We start from the raw sequence: 13,866 nt of genomic DNA on the forward strand, positions 1-13,866 counted from the left end.
GAGGGGTTGAGACCCTCTGGGCAGGGCTCAGGGAACGGGGCTCATGGGTCGGGGTCGGGGCTCAGGGCGCGGGCCGGGCGGCCCCCGTCGGCTCAGGAACGAGCAAGCACCGACGGGCCTTGTTCCCGCGGCCACGAGGCCGAGGCTGGCGTCCTCCATCATGAATGCGCCTGGCTTCCGTGAGGTCCTGATCCCGGCCCTGGTCTGCCCGGCCACAGCTGCCCACCGGCAGCGGAACCCAGCGGCTGCCCTCGGCCCGGGCCCACCGTGGCTCTAATTCCCTCTCTGTCCACACACGCAGCGGCCCCCCGCTTGTCCCACACCGCGGCTGCGGCCGGCATCTCCCTGGGCCTCCGAGGCCCCGCAGTGGGGCCGCCGTGGACGCCGCGGCTGTGGGCTCAGGGGCGTGTGGCCTGCAGACCCTGCCCCTGGGGTCCCTGCCCCACCCCTTCCTGCCCCCTGGGGTCCCCGCCCCACCCCTAGGATATCCCCACCCCGGGTGTCCCCATCCCTGGGTGGCCCACCCCCAGGAGGGCAGCCCGCCCCCAGGGGTTCCCCCCCAAGTCTCACTCCACCCCACCCCCCGCGGGCTGAAGCCTCTGCGTCCATGTCCTGCATCTCGAGGTGCGGGAGCCCCCGGAGCCTGGCGTCAGTACCCAGGGCAGCCCGAGAACGGACGCGCTGCCGGAGCCCCCAGGTGGCAAGGGCCACTCGGCTCCGTCCTGTCCTGCCGGGCAGCGGACACACACCATGCGGCGGCGGGGACCATGGGGGGGGGGCACCGCCGGCGGCTGCAGGGTCTCGGGCTCCGCAGGGCCGCCCTGACGGCCACCCCCGCCACGCACACACCAACCTTACCGGAAAACCTTTTATTTCTTAAAGAACGACGATCAACCCCCAAATAGACGACAAACCCCAGCCTGACATAGTGACCTACACTCATCTCCAGGAATTCCACCCGGAACTGGAACCGCAACTGCGACCAGCCAGGATGGGAGGGTGAAGGCTGAGGGACTTTCATTTCCTGTCAACAGGGGGTAGGAGGGCTGTTGGGACCGCAGGGGCAGCTCTACAGACTCAGCGACACCTCAGGGTGTCTGCAAGGAGTCGCCGCCCGGCAGCTGCAGAGCTTTCCATGCCGGTCTCCGTCTAGGGCACATTCAGGGTGTGGAACACCCACCCCGGCCACCTGAGAACGTGCCGTGAAGGAGGGGAGACTAGTCAAACTCTGCGTAACGTTAGAGAAGGAGACAGCATCGTATTCATATTTCAGAGACGTTGGGGGCTTTTTTTTTTTTTTCCAAGAGTAGGATCTGGCCCCCACCCCCGGCGTCACAGGCCGTGGGGCTGGGGGAGCCGTGTCCCTGCAGCAGCAGTACAGACAGCGGAGCGATGCTCTGCAGGCAACAGGCTTGTGCAGAGCAGCAACTAATTCCAGCTCCGCTGACTGTAAACCAAGACTCAATACAGGTGTCTAATTTAGTGCACAAAGGGCTCTTAATAATCTTGGGGTTTTGGTGCGTCGGAGGCTGGGCTACGGGGGCGGGAGTGACAGAGCGGTTCCGCAGAGGGCGCGGGGCGGGGGCAGCATCCTGGAGGGCAGCCTGGAGCAGACACGGGGGGCGGGCTGGTACCGAGAGCAGCAGCTGCTGAGGGGGAAGCACTCCTGGGGGGCCGGGAGGCAGATCCTGGGGCCACAGGGCAGGCGCCTGCAGGGCTGGAGGCTGAAGTTGAAGCACCGGCGCTGCGGGAAGAGGAGACACTGTCACTGAGCAGCTGCTGTCAATGCACTTGCCTGCAGGCTGGGCCACAGTGCTCCTCATACCGTAGCCTGGACGGGTGTGGGCAGGCCTGCTGGTCCCCCCAGTCCCCACACAGGGTGGGTGCACCGGGTGCATCTGTAAACCTGTCCCGCGCTCTCTCACCTGGAGTATCGGCTGGGGGCCGGGTGAGTCACGAAGGGCACAGGCCGCGGTGGCCCCAACTGATGCTTGGAAGAACCCCGACAAGCCCTTCAGAACAGCCAGGCTTTCCCTCCCAGGGAGCAACACGACCAGAGCATCGTACCTCAAAGCCCTGGGCCTCGGGTCATAAGAAACCCGGGGCGCCTCCAGCCCAGCGGTGCACCCCCTAGAACGTGGAGCCAACGACAGGCCCAGAGGGGTCAGGACCCCGCGCAGGGACACCCCCGGCAGGACAGCGAGGCCGAGGGCTTGGCCACCTGTCACTCCCTGAGCAGCCTCTACGGAGCCTCAAGGACACACACTTGGTCTTTTCTAAGCAAGTGTTCCTGCTTTTACTTGCTCATCGCAGAGCGCCCGGGGCCACACGGCCCACAGCACGGTGAGCACCCTGGGTCCCCACTGTCTGCGTCCAGCAAGTCGCTGGATCGTTTATCCACAACTTCACCTCTACTCCGCCACCGGCCATCCGGGCCGCCCCGCCTCCTCCCCCCCAGGGCTCCTCAGCTTCAGGTCAGTGCCACGGGACTCACTGGGACCCCCAAAAGGCCACTCCTGCTAGTTCCCACGGCTGGTGCTCTGGAGCACCGGCTCCGCACTGCACTTGCTGCTGCTACACGAGGAATGCGCATCTGTCCCCGCACAGGCTCCGGCCTGTGTGTGTGCGGCCTTGTGAGCTGTGGATGTGGTCGGGGGAGCCACTGGCATTGCCATCCCAGTGATCGCTGGAGACCTTCACACAGCCCCTGGGCAGCACAGGGGTCAAGGTCAGCCTGCCTGCAGGGGTGGAGCCCTGCCCAGTGTCCTCACACGCCCCTCCCTGGGGAGCCCCTGAGGCACAGTGGCAGGAGGCTCCTCCCCGTGGATGCATCATAAGGCCCCTCTGTGTCCAGCCCTGTTTCATCCTGAGGTCTGTGATCAGCTTATTCTGAGAGTAAGATACTGATGCCGAGAACTGTTCGCACGTCTAACACACTGCACAGTGGACACACATACACTCCCCGTGCTTCTCTATCGTCTGGACCTTGTAACACAGGAGTGGGAGCACCGACTGCTGTGAGCACCCAGGTCATTCAGGGCCCTGCCTCCCCCTCCACAGCACAACACACCGAGTCCCTCAAAGTCAGAAGCTCGCAGTGCGGAGCCCGGCACTGGCCTGGACGGCTCAAGGGCACCAGCTCTCCTGCGTCGGCAGATACCCAAACACGGGATCCGAGCCACAGACCCATCGTGCCGCGGTCACGGGCAAAGAGCAAACATGCCCCTGCCCATGGGAGCACCCCTGGGCCCGCTCACCTTGCTCCTGGGCTGACACCACAGCAACGGCATCTGATTGCAGCACTGAACAAAGTCACACAAGGTGTCCAGTTTCCCCTGAAAAGCAGATGTGGCCGTGAGGGAGCTCCAAGGCACGGGGTGCCCTGCAGAGGCGTGGAGACTCCCTGGCGTGACACCCCGGAGCACCCTGGCCGTGGGCACACGCTGAAGTCGCCTCGCAGCCCCCACGGGGGGCAGGGCCTGGGGCCGGCATCGCTGCCTGTCACAAAAAACCCTGGGACCTGGAGCACGTGCCCCTCATACTGGGCACCCGGGCCTCCCCAGCCCTGTGCTCAGGGCCACCTGCTGGGCCGGGAGCCCCCTCAAGGACGGGGCCCTGGCAGGTCCCGGCGTAAGGACCTCTCCTTCAGGCCCCGACCTGCAGGAGGCCCTGGTCCCCCCACCTCACTGGGCCCCGAGGACAACGTCGTCAGCTCCGTCCTCACCCTGCGCAGCAGACGCCCGCTCACAGGTGCCGCTGGCATTTCTGGGTACTTTTAATAGGGGTGGGCTGCAGCCAGCCACCCACATCTGCAAACCCCGGGCTGCCAAAGTGGGGACCCTGGGCCCCAGGATCGTGACGCCCTTTGCCCTCTGGTGCAAGGGATCAGGTCAGTGCCCAGAAAGGTCGTCTCCCCCCGAAACCACAGTTCATGGGATGCATGACCTGGCTGTACCCCATCCCTCAGCGTAGCCTGGGGGTCACAGCACCCTCCCCAGGGCCCCTCTCACCTCTATCCGTCTCATCCCACCTCCTTGGCAAGCACAAGGGACAATAAATGTGGGGCAAGGTGGTGGTACACATCTGCCCATGGGCTCCTAGGAGGAGAAAGCACATTTTACCCCTTGGTGGGCAGCTTCCTGGTGCAGACACAGGGTATCTGTTGCCCCAGCACCTGTCAAACACTCGTGACTCAAAACGGGGTGAGGGAACTTGCAAGGACCAATGAGCAGCAGCCTGCAGATGACAGTGTTCTCAATGGGGCAACAAGCAAACTGCTTTGGTTTGCAGACACGGCTTCTGCTGCCCTTGGTAGAGAAGCCTGGTCAGGCCTGCAGGTGCGGAGGGCTGTTGGGGGAATGTGCAGGGCACCGGGCTGCACCCACCTGACCCAGGCAGCTCCATTCTCAGCAGGTGACACTGCACCCTGTCCTTGAACCGCCCCGGGCAGGGAGGCCTGTGTCCTACCAGCTCTGAGGCTCAGGTGCCCTACTCAGGACGCGGTGTCCCCACCCAACTACTTCTCCTGGGGCTGGCCTGGGCCCCTGCCTGGGGATCCACCGCCTGTTCCCCTGCCCCTGCTCTGTGCTCACCTGGGCGGGGCCTGCCTCACAGCTGGATGCCAGGTAACACACCCTCCAACCTCCCACCTGCGGTCCCTGACATCCAACCCCAGCCAAGCCCCTCTCCTGCCAGGGGACAGGGGTGGAGATCAAGGAAATGCAGCCCAACATACACCAGAGCCAAAGGGGGGATCTGGTCCTGAGGCCAGAGGCTCTTTTCCCAAAAACTCACATGAGACCTGGGGCAGCAGCGCCCCACACTGTCCTCGGGGAAGTGACAAAGCCCCGTTTCTTTGGGTCACTGCGCCTGCTGCCGCACACTACCTCCAGTGTGGGTTCAGGGGTGCAGGCCCCGGAGCAGCCACGCCGCTGACTGGGGAAGGGCTAGGGTCCTCGAGTCCTCCCCAGGGCCCCTGCCCCCCCCCCGGGTAGGGCTCCCCTCTGCTGCCCTCTCTGCAGGTAGCTGGGAGGTGGCGGGGCTGGGGCGCAGGGTCCCACAGGCAGCAGGAGCCCCTGGGCAGAGGTCGGCGTGGGTGCCAGGCACGCTGACCATCAGGCCCAACGGCAGACTTACCCTTTGTATTATCTGCACTGCTGGTAGCTCCTTGCAAGGCTGGAATGTCAAAGAGACAGGAGCGCGGGCTGGGGGCGTGCGGGGCCGGCTCCACGTCACACAGGAGCCCTGCTCAGCAGCGGGGGGCACAGCAGGGGCTCCGGGGAGCCCTCTGCCACCCTGTGCCTGCGGGTCTCGGCCCAGCCGCTGCACCGCCCTGAGCCTCAGGCTCCCGGGGCATCAGGGGGCGGGACCTGCTGGAGGTTGGGCTGGGAGACGCGCCCTGGGGCGCCTGGTCCTTCCCGGCAGAGGCACCCCAGCCAGTGGTTAGGTCAGCAGCTTGTCCATCACGGGAGATGGGAGCTCTCGCCCGCTCCCCCTCCTCCCACCCGCAGCCCTCCTCCTCCCCGGCCTCCCCTGTGGGATGGCAGCGCCCACGCCCTCTCTGTGCCCCCACACCCCTCACAGCAGGGGGACTGCCTTGTCCTGCTGCTGTGCTCTGTCCTCGCCTCCCTCTGCCGCTTCTCCCCTTGCACCTGCTCTGGCCCCAGGCCTGGCAAACCCAGCAGCCAGGTGTCTGCCCCGCTCCCCGCCGGGGCCACTGCCTGTCCTCTGCTGGGGCTCTGCTTGCCACGCCCCTGCAGGTAACCTTTTTGCCCTCCAGCTCCAGGTACCAATAGCAGGGCAGACACCAGGCGGTGAGCTCCTGGGGGCCCGGCCAGGGGCAGCCGCAGTCCTGTCTTGGGTGCCCAGCACGGGGCCCGCACCCTGGCCCTTAGTGATGGCTGAGGAAGACGAGCCGGACCCAGGGGACGCAGGCAGAGACCCCGTGGGTGTCCGGGGCTCAGTGCCTCAGAGGCCAGGGATCCTCTTGGCCAGCAGGACCCCCCTCGGGGCCCTCAGTGCCTCCCGTAGGACCCGGCCCCTTCCCTCAGCACCAGAGGCCTCCTCTGGAGCTTGGGGCCCGATTCCTCCCAAAGCCGGGCTGCTGGGAGGCCTCCCTGGGGCCCGGGCCCTGCAGTGGCTTCTCCCCAGCAGCCAGGGCAGCTCACAGGCACTTGCAGAGACACGCAGGAGGCAGGTTGAGCCTTAGATGGGGGCGGAGTCTCCGCTTTGGAATAGAAGCCAGTCTGTGCCTCTGTATGCTCATGTGATGACCTGGGAGCTGAGGGGAACCTGCCCACAGGCATCTTGGGGTGGGGGTGGGGTGAGGGGCTGAGTCCTGGAGCTGTTGGCATTGTCCCAGGAGATGGCCTCGTGCCCCAGATGACACTCACCTTTTTGCAGCAATGTCGCCAGCAGCACCAGATAAGGAACGGCAGTAAAAGCAGGGCCAGCAGGAGCAGAGCCAGGCACAGAGGATTGACATTTGGCATATTTGAGGTGGCAGGCGGTGTGGGAAGATCGATGTGCGGAGTTGGTATTGGAGGAATAACAGTTGGCACTTCCACCGGCACATCCTACAGACAGCACAGGTGTCAGAGAGCCGGGGTGGGTGTGACTGGCTTGGGGGCGCAAGCCCTGTACCCTGCAGTCACCTCCCGCCTGCCTGCCCCAGTGGCCTCAGGTTTCCCCACCTGCAGAGAGCACAGAGCACCAGGAGGCTGGGCTGGACCCTGAGGCACCCTGGCAGCTCTGAGCCACAGATGGCCCCACTGGCCCCACTCAGAGGCTGGGCCCTGCAGCCTGACAGGGGATCCAGGGCCTCTGTGCTGTGACAAGGACAGTCCTCCCCACGTGCCTCGGCTAACGGCGGCATGGCCCTGCCCGGAGCCAAGTTGTCTGCTTTCCCAGGACCAGGGAGCGAGTGGGGAGCGCGTCTGAGCCCCGGGGATGGGGCGGCTGAGGGGAGGCAGGGTAGGGCCCGTGGGGCTGCAGGGAACTGTGGCTCCTCCTGAGTCCCCCGGGCATGTGCCTGCTGAGGGCGGGCTCTGGGGGCGGGTGGCTCTGAGAGGCAGGTGTGGGCACCGTGCAGACTCAGGGGCCTGTCCGCACTGCCGGGACCCTCCCAGGCCGGCACTGGACACTTTGTGGTGGCAATAGGGCATGGCCGCCCTCCTCCCAGGCACGGTCTTCCCTACTGACACTGTCACCCACGTCCCGCTGCCCTGCCCCTGTGCCCACATGACCTGCCGCTCCGAGGAGCGGGCACCTGGAGCGGCACCTTCCTTTCCATGGGCCTGTCCCTGAGCAAAGCCCCCGGCCCTCCATGCAGTCCTGGGGCTGCCCCCCGCGGCAGGACAGCAGGGGCCTTCAGAGGGGGAGGCTGAGGCCCTCTGCCAAACGACCGGGGGTGCCCCACACAGGCCTGGGCTCGGGGCCGTCAGCAGATGCCCACACGCCCTGGAAACACACCCGGGCTGCACAGGCCCACGGCTGGCCCCCCCACAGACCTCTGCCTGGGGCCTGGGCCTGCAGTGCCCCAGTGTCCCCCAGGTCCTGGACTCGGCCCCTCACACACAGCGCCCAGCCGGGATGTAGGGTGGGGCCCCGAGCTCCCTGGCACTAGCCTGGGCCAGGGCAGGTGGCTTGGGGGGGCAAGCAGGTGTCACAGCCTCAGCACCACCTCTAGAGTCTGCTCGGAGCTCTGACCGTCCCCTTCCTGTGCCCCCAGGACCCTTGGTTCACAGAGTGTCTGCAGGCCCTGCACAGGGGGTGCATGTAGGGAGCTCTCATGGGGTACTCTAGGGCAGCTCCAGCCTGTGTGTGGGGACAGCTTGCTGACGAAGCGCTGAGGGCCCTGGGCGGCCTGCACCAACCACTCCCCCAGGTCCTGGGTCGTGAGCCCTGCTGACTCCCCGGGTGTGTGCTCCTGCAGCGTGCCCCTCTGAACAGCCCAGGAGGGAGGCTGCAGCCTTACCCTGGCAGTCACACAGTTCTTGCTGGTGATGTTAGCATTGCTCTTGATGAAGTTGATGCCGTTATTCAGGCTAACTTCAACTAAGACCACCCTATAGAACAGAAGTTTCGGAAAGTGACAAACAACCCAGAGAGGCAGTTCTTGCACTTGAGCCCAAGCCACGGCCCACAGCTCCTCTCAGTGTAGTGACTTTGGTCGTTAGGCATTGGGGTCCCCAGGGAGAACCTGGCAGGGGAAGTGGGGGTCAACCTGTACAGTGAACCCTGACCAGGCATGAGGAGCCCTGTGTGGGGTCTGATACCCTCGAGGCCATGCACTAAGTCTCCAGGGGTAGTGGCCTGGTGTCACCTGATTCCTCTCCGTTTGCAGAATTGTTGGCTTAGCTGCAAACAGCTATGTGGAACAGGGGTATGGTCCCCGGGCGCATCAGTCTTTTATCTGCGCTCCTCAGGGGAGGCCGGGGCACAGCAGATCCCTGAGCACGTCGTGTGACCAACAAGACAGTGTGGGAGAGGCCCTGAGCCTCAGGACAGGGACACGTGCTGCCTCCAGAGGGGCCTCCACCCTCCACCTACTTCAGGGCAACGATGGTGAGGCCGACTTGAGTACTTACTCATCTGGATTGTCTATTGTTACTCCCGGGCACATCACCGTGGTGTCGTCCATAGTGATCGCTTTTTTATCTACGAGAAAATCAGGAGGGAACACTCAGTGGGTGCAGCCGTCCCCCTCCTCCCAGAGCTCACTCTCTGGCGCACACCAGCTCTCTTCCTGCCCTTCACCCCCCCCCCGCCCCCCCGCGCACCAGGCCCCGGGCAGTGCTCCAGTTGGAAGGGAAAGGGCCCGCTCCCAAGGACCTCGCCTGGGAAGGCCTGGAGAGAGAGGGACTGTGAGATAAGCAAGAACAAAAGAGTGACAAGTGCAGAGTGACAAGTTCTGCCACAGCAAGAAGTCTTGGGAGGCCCCAAGAGGAGAAGAAGAGGCTGACCCCACAGAGATGCCGACCTACAATGACGTGCCTACAGTGACGTACGCAGCTCTGGCTTGACCAGAGGGCTCTGAACACCATGTACTGGGGTCCAACGGCCACGGGGCTGGGCAGCACACACGGGGGCCCCAGCCCCACCTCTGGGGAGGGCCACATGCCCTCCACGCTGAGGGCACATCTGCCTGCCACTCGTGGCTTCCTCAGGCCACCCGGCCAGCACCAGGATCCCGGGGCCAGGGCCTGGCAGCTGGCGCCCTCTCTCAACCCCAGGACCGTGCAGACCCTCCTGGGAAGCCCTGTGCGCCTGGCCCCGAGGGAGCCCCGGGCCTGGGGTCCTTGCCGCTCAGGGCAGGAGGAGCACACAGCTCTGGGGCACGGGGGGCAGCCAGAGGCCCCTGGCAGGGGTGAAGCCCTGCTCCAGGAGACTGTGGTGCTGCTGGGGGCTGAGGACCGCCCAGCTTCGGGTTCAGGTGGCCAGGTTCCCAGCAGGGGGCCCTGGCACTGTGCACACACCCTATGCTCACCATGTCCACAGTGAGGGGGCAGTAGGGCTCCGGAGGCCTGGCGGCTGGGGGAGGCAGCCCCCCCGGGGGGGGGGGGGCATGTGTCACATGCAGGCACCAAGGGAGCTGCTTACCAAAGAATTTCTTATCCGTGAAAATGAATCTACAAATAACTTCCTCCGGGTTCCTTGCGTTATTAAAACCTCTTCCAGAAACCATCAGTTCATAATTTTCTGTAAAGGCAACAATCAAACCTCTGGGTGAGGTGAGACTGAGGATCCTCAGCTCACATAACACAGGACCCCCAGGTGGAACTGAGGGGTGTCTGTGAATAAGCACACGAGTCCAAACAGGATGTGTTTTCTCCCCAGGGCCGGATCCTCACCGGGTGCCACCAAGATCCACTCTGAGCACCGAGGGAGCCCCAGGTTCCTGGGAGACTCACACTCACCCCTGACACTTGGAGCCCATTAAAGGCTCCCAACCTCCTCTGTTTATGCTATGATCTGGGACCCCACAAAGGAATCCCCTGGGGACAGAGAAGTCCTGTCTCAGCCGCAGTTCTGGAAGTCTGCCGAGGATTACACTTCCCCTGTGCCCCCGCCCCCCAGGCCGCAAGGACCCTCACCCCCCCACCTGGCATTAGGGAAGTGCTTCCCCTCCACATGGATGCACGACATACTGGGGTTGCCAGCAGCCCCCCAGGCTGAAGCCAACAGCAGGGAGGCCAGAGAGGACCACTTAGGGCCTGGCCCAGAGCCAGCAGGTGACGGAGGAGTTTCCGGGGAGCCCCGGGCAGTCAGCTCCCACCTTGGCTGCAGCTCCCAGCAGGCCCAGTACGTCCCCGCAGTTCACTCCGCCCTCGCTCGGTGACTCCCCGGGCTGCACAGCAGCAGGGCCTTGCAGGGCCGCCGGCCTCAGGGCTTTGTGCCGCCTGCGGACCAGGGCGGGGTTCCGAGTCGTCTGCCTGCTGCCCGGACTTCAGGCCTTCTCCCTCCCCCCCTTCCAAGATCAGGGGTAAACGTCCCAGAAAAGTGGCTTCTAGGACGGGAACACCTGCCATCCCAGGGTCTGTGTTGTTTGGCTTCAACCTGGGGGCTCCCTGGGGGCCAGCGCCCCCCTTAGGCAGCCCCCTCCCTGCAGCCCATCACGCGGGGTCTGCTGTGACACAGCCGTCCTGCGATCTGCTCATTGCGCCAACTGGCCCGCAAGGACCACTGAGGAAACCGACCGTGCAGGCCGGGCTGGACGTCCCTCAGGGATAGGTCCTGTCCCTACGCGGAGCCCACACTGCGCTGCTGCTGAGCCTGACGGTGCCAGGCTGCCTGCTCACTGCGCACCCGTCAGGCCCCTTCCTCGTGACACAGGCCCTGTGGGGCCACAGAGCGCTTGGACTTGTTCCCTGTGAACCCTCTGGCCCGGCCAGCTAGGCCACCTGGGCACGGCTGCCGCCCTCGGCCCACGGAAGCCTCATTTACAAGCTGCATTCCGGCACGTTCTCTCCCTGCAAGGCCGACAGGCACGCTCACACCCCCATGTGCTTAGACGTGGGCAGAGAGGGAAAATCGGGCAGCAGCATGTGGGGACGCCGGGCTCCAGAGGAAGAAACAGAGAACAGAGGCTGCCTGCCCAGCGAGCGAGGACAAGGGAGCAGACGTGGGCAGCTCCGTGCCAGCCCGAGGCGTTGAACATGGCATGCAGTCCCAACTGCACCACCCACTAACTGAGCATCTCCCGTGGGCCCACATCCACTTCCCCTCATCTTCCAGGTCCCACGAGCTCGGCGTCACTCACCCAGTTACGGGGACGGAGCCAAGGCCAAGAGAGGGCAGGTGGCTTCCCCTGCACTCCGGGGAGGATCTCGGGGGCCCAGTGCAGCTCCCACCTGCGCCCCCCGTGCCCGTTCCAGGTATGAGCTGCTCCCCTGCAGCCTCTGCAGGGAGGAACCCCCTCTAATCCCCGATAGGGTCCTCAACTCCACAGCTAGGAGTCCTGAGCCTCAGGGCCCTAAGGGGACCTGGCTACTGGCAGCCTCCTGGGGAAGGTGGGCCAGTGTGCTTGTGGCCAGCATGTGATGGGGGAGGTGGGGGGTGGCCGCTGAGGGCAGGGCTGCCGACGGCCCGGGACCCCCAGGGCCTGCACCCCTCGGGGAGCTCGCACCCTGCCCACCGTCTGCCCGGGCGCCCCCTTCCTACAGTGTGTGCCCTGCGGCCCTGGGGGCCCTGCACAGTCGTCACCTCAGCTCTGCAGCCGCACCATCTGTTCCCAGACAGTGCCGCTCTCAAGGGGTCCTGTCACTCTAGGAAAACTTGGTGGGTAGAAAGAAAGCAGGGTAAGGTTCCACATTTTGAACAGAAGGGATGCGGCGGTCAAGGGATTCCCTCTGCGTGGGGGCTGCTCCTGCCCCCGCAGCCTCCCCAGTCCTCCACCAGGAACGGGCCCGGGAAAACAGAGAAGCCCAGTGGGGACCCTGGTGGCCTGTGGGAGCCGGATCCCCCTGGGGCTGCTGCACTGCTCGGTAGCTTGACGGCTTGCAGCCCCCGCAGGGAGGCGGACGCCCCAGAGTGAGAGCTTTCTCTTGGGGCAGAAGACGCCCAAGGAGAGGACTTGCAGAGGCGCGTAGCTCCCCGAGGAGACCGCAGGCAGTGGAGCAGTCAGGACGGCAACCTGCCCACCAGGCCCTGACGAGGGCCCCGAGGGGAGTGACCGCCCTGGGTGGACCCGGGGGCTGCTCGGCCCTGTCCTCAGAGCCTGAGCTGCAAGGTGTTCGCCGCCTGCCATAGCCACAGATAGGGGACAGTCGGGACACTGAGCCGGGAGGCAGATGAAGGACGCGAGCTCCATCTGCATGATGGAACGTGTGCGACAGCCGCAGGAGGGTGCATCCCTGCACGTTCCCGTTCATGGACGGACAGCCCTGAGAAACAAGCTGGGACAGCTGCGTGCATGACCGTCATCACTGCCTCTGGGAGGATCTGTGGTCCGCAGCAGGGCTGCGCCTCGGGGAGCCTCCTCACGGGGCAGTGGAGGGACAGCAGCTGAGCACACTGGCTGCAGGGGTGTCCCCGACCCCACAGCGGGGCCTGCGTCCCCCCTGCAGGTTCCTCCTGCCCTCACAGCCTGCACCCGCTCCACCCCTAGGGTCCCCCGCCGCCCTCGGGACCTGCCCACTGGATCTCAGAGGAGAGCCTCCTCTGCCCCGTGTCCTCCTAGGTGCCGCCCCGGATGGGCCCTGCTGCTGGGCTGCTTGACACCCTCGCTCGGGGCCAGTCCCCTGCAGGACAAGGAGGGACTGGGTGCCAGCGACTTCCGGCCTGAGGGAGGGAAGAAGCCCAAGCGCACCGCACACGCCCAGGGAGAGGACTCTCCCAGCCGCTGTGCCGAGAATCCCAAAGCCAACAGGACGTCCCAACACCGTGTTGGCACCACAGGCATTCCCAGGACGACTCCGTGCGGGAACCAGAGCTGCCCAGCAAGTAGTGGGAGGGGCGCTCCGAGGCCTCGGAGGCGGGGGGGCTGCGCTCCGGAAGGCGGCCTGGTGCCACCGCGCTGGCGGTGCGGACGGCGGGCTGGATCCGGCCTGGAGGCCTCGGCGCCCGCCCGGGCTCCCGCGGGGCTGAGACGGCAGGGCCCGGGCTCCGTGGCGCGCTGACGGACTCCGAGGCCGCGGAACCAAGGGCGTCCTTCCGTGGATCGGGGTCCGGGGTCCTGCCTGGGCTCAGCCTCCGGGGCGTCAGCGGCCTCAAGGCGGCCACAGCCTCGAGGTCGGAGCGGGAAACGCGGAGCTGCGCTGTGAGGGCGCTGGGACTCTGCGGGGACGCGAGGACTGACGGGGCGGCCCAGGTGGGGGCGGGGCCTCCGGGAGCGGCCGCCGGGCACTGAGGCGCTGGGACGGCCGCGTGCTGTCGCCGGCAGCAGGACGCCCCCCCTCAGGATCGCCTGGAGGCCGGCGCGGCGCGCAGGAGCTGGGGGGGGGGGGGGGACGACGCCGTCGGGTCCCGTCAGCACTCGGGTCGCTCCGGGTCGCCCTGGTCGCTCCGCTCGCCGCGCGGCCGTCAGGACCACAAGGCTGGTCCGGGGTTGCTCCCCCCCCCCCCGGGTGCGGCGGCGCCGGCGAGCTTCCCTCGGGGCGGCCCGCCAAGGGGCCTGATGCGCCCGCGGCCGACCCGGGGTGACGCACGTGGCCCGAGCGTGGGCGCCGCGGGGGGAGGGGCGGAGCCGGCGCCTCAGTCCCCACAGCCCGCGGGAGGTCCGCCCAGAACGCCGCGAAGCCCGGGCGGGAGCGGGGGCGGGAGCGGGGACGGGAGCGGGGCGGGGCCGAGACGGGAGCGCGGGCGCGGGCACGCGGCCCCTCAGCGGCGTTCGGAGGGTGCGGGTGCGGGGTCGCGAGTGCCCGGGCC

At 66.3% G+C, this 13,866-nt stretch overlaps 1 protein-coding gene across 1 annotated transcript in view; it reads right to left on the bottom strand.

The window, feature by feature from the left end:
• Nucleotides 1-854: 854 nt before the first annotated feature.
• LOC112927897 (uncharacterized) overlaps nt 855-13,866 on the bottom strand; it is a 30,037-nt gene continuing 17,025 nt past the window's right edge. Inside the window, exons 11-22 of the mRNA XM_072757285.1 lie at nt 13,346-13,431; nt 12,893-13,275; nt 10,277-10,400; nt 9,601-9,829; nt 8,589-8,658; nt 7,976-8,066; nt 6,393-6,575; nt 5,790-5,900; nt 5,137-5,355; nt 4,011-4,097; nt 3,258-3,335; nt 855-1,744 (exon numbers count right to left, since the gene is read on the bottom strand). Of these exons, the coding sequence (XP_072613386.1) occupies nt 1,535-1,744; nt 3,258-3,335; nt 4,011-4,097; nt 5,137-5,355; nt 5,790-5,900; nt 6,393-6,575; nt 7,976-8,066; nt 8,589-8,658; nt 9,601-9,829; nt 10,277-10,400; nt 12,893-13,275; nt 13,346-13,431 (1,871 nt within the window). The 3' untranslated portion in view covers nt 855-1,534. The remainder of the gene's footprint in view (nt 1,745-3,257; nt 3,336-4,010; nt 4,098-5,136; nt 5,356-5,789; nt 5,901-6,392; nt 6,576-7,975; nt 8,067-8,588; nt 8,659-9,600; nt 9,830-10,276; nt 10,401-12,892; nt 13,276-13,345; nt 13,432-13,866) is intronic.

The sequence above is a fragment of the Vulpes vulpes genome, chromosome 4, assembly GCF_048418805.1.
Source record: "Vulpes vulpes isolate BD-2025 chromosome 4, VulVul3, whole genome shotgun sequence".
Taxonomy (NCBI): Eukaryota; Metazoa; Chordata; class Mammalia; order Carnivora; family Canidae; genus Vulpes; species Vulpes vulpes.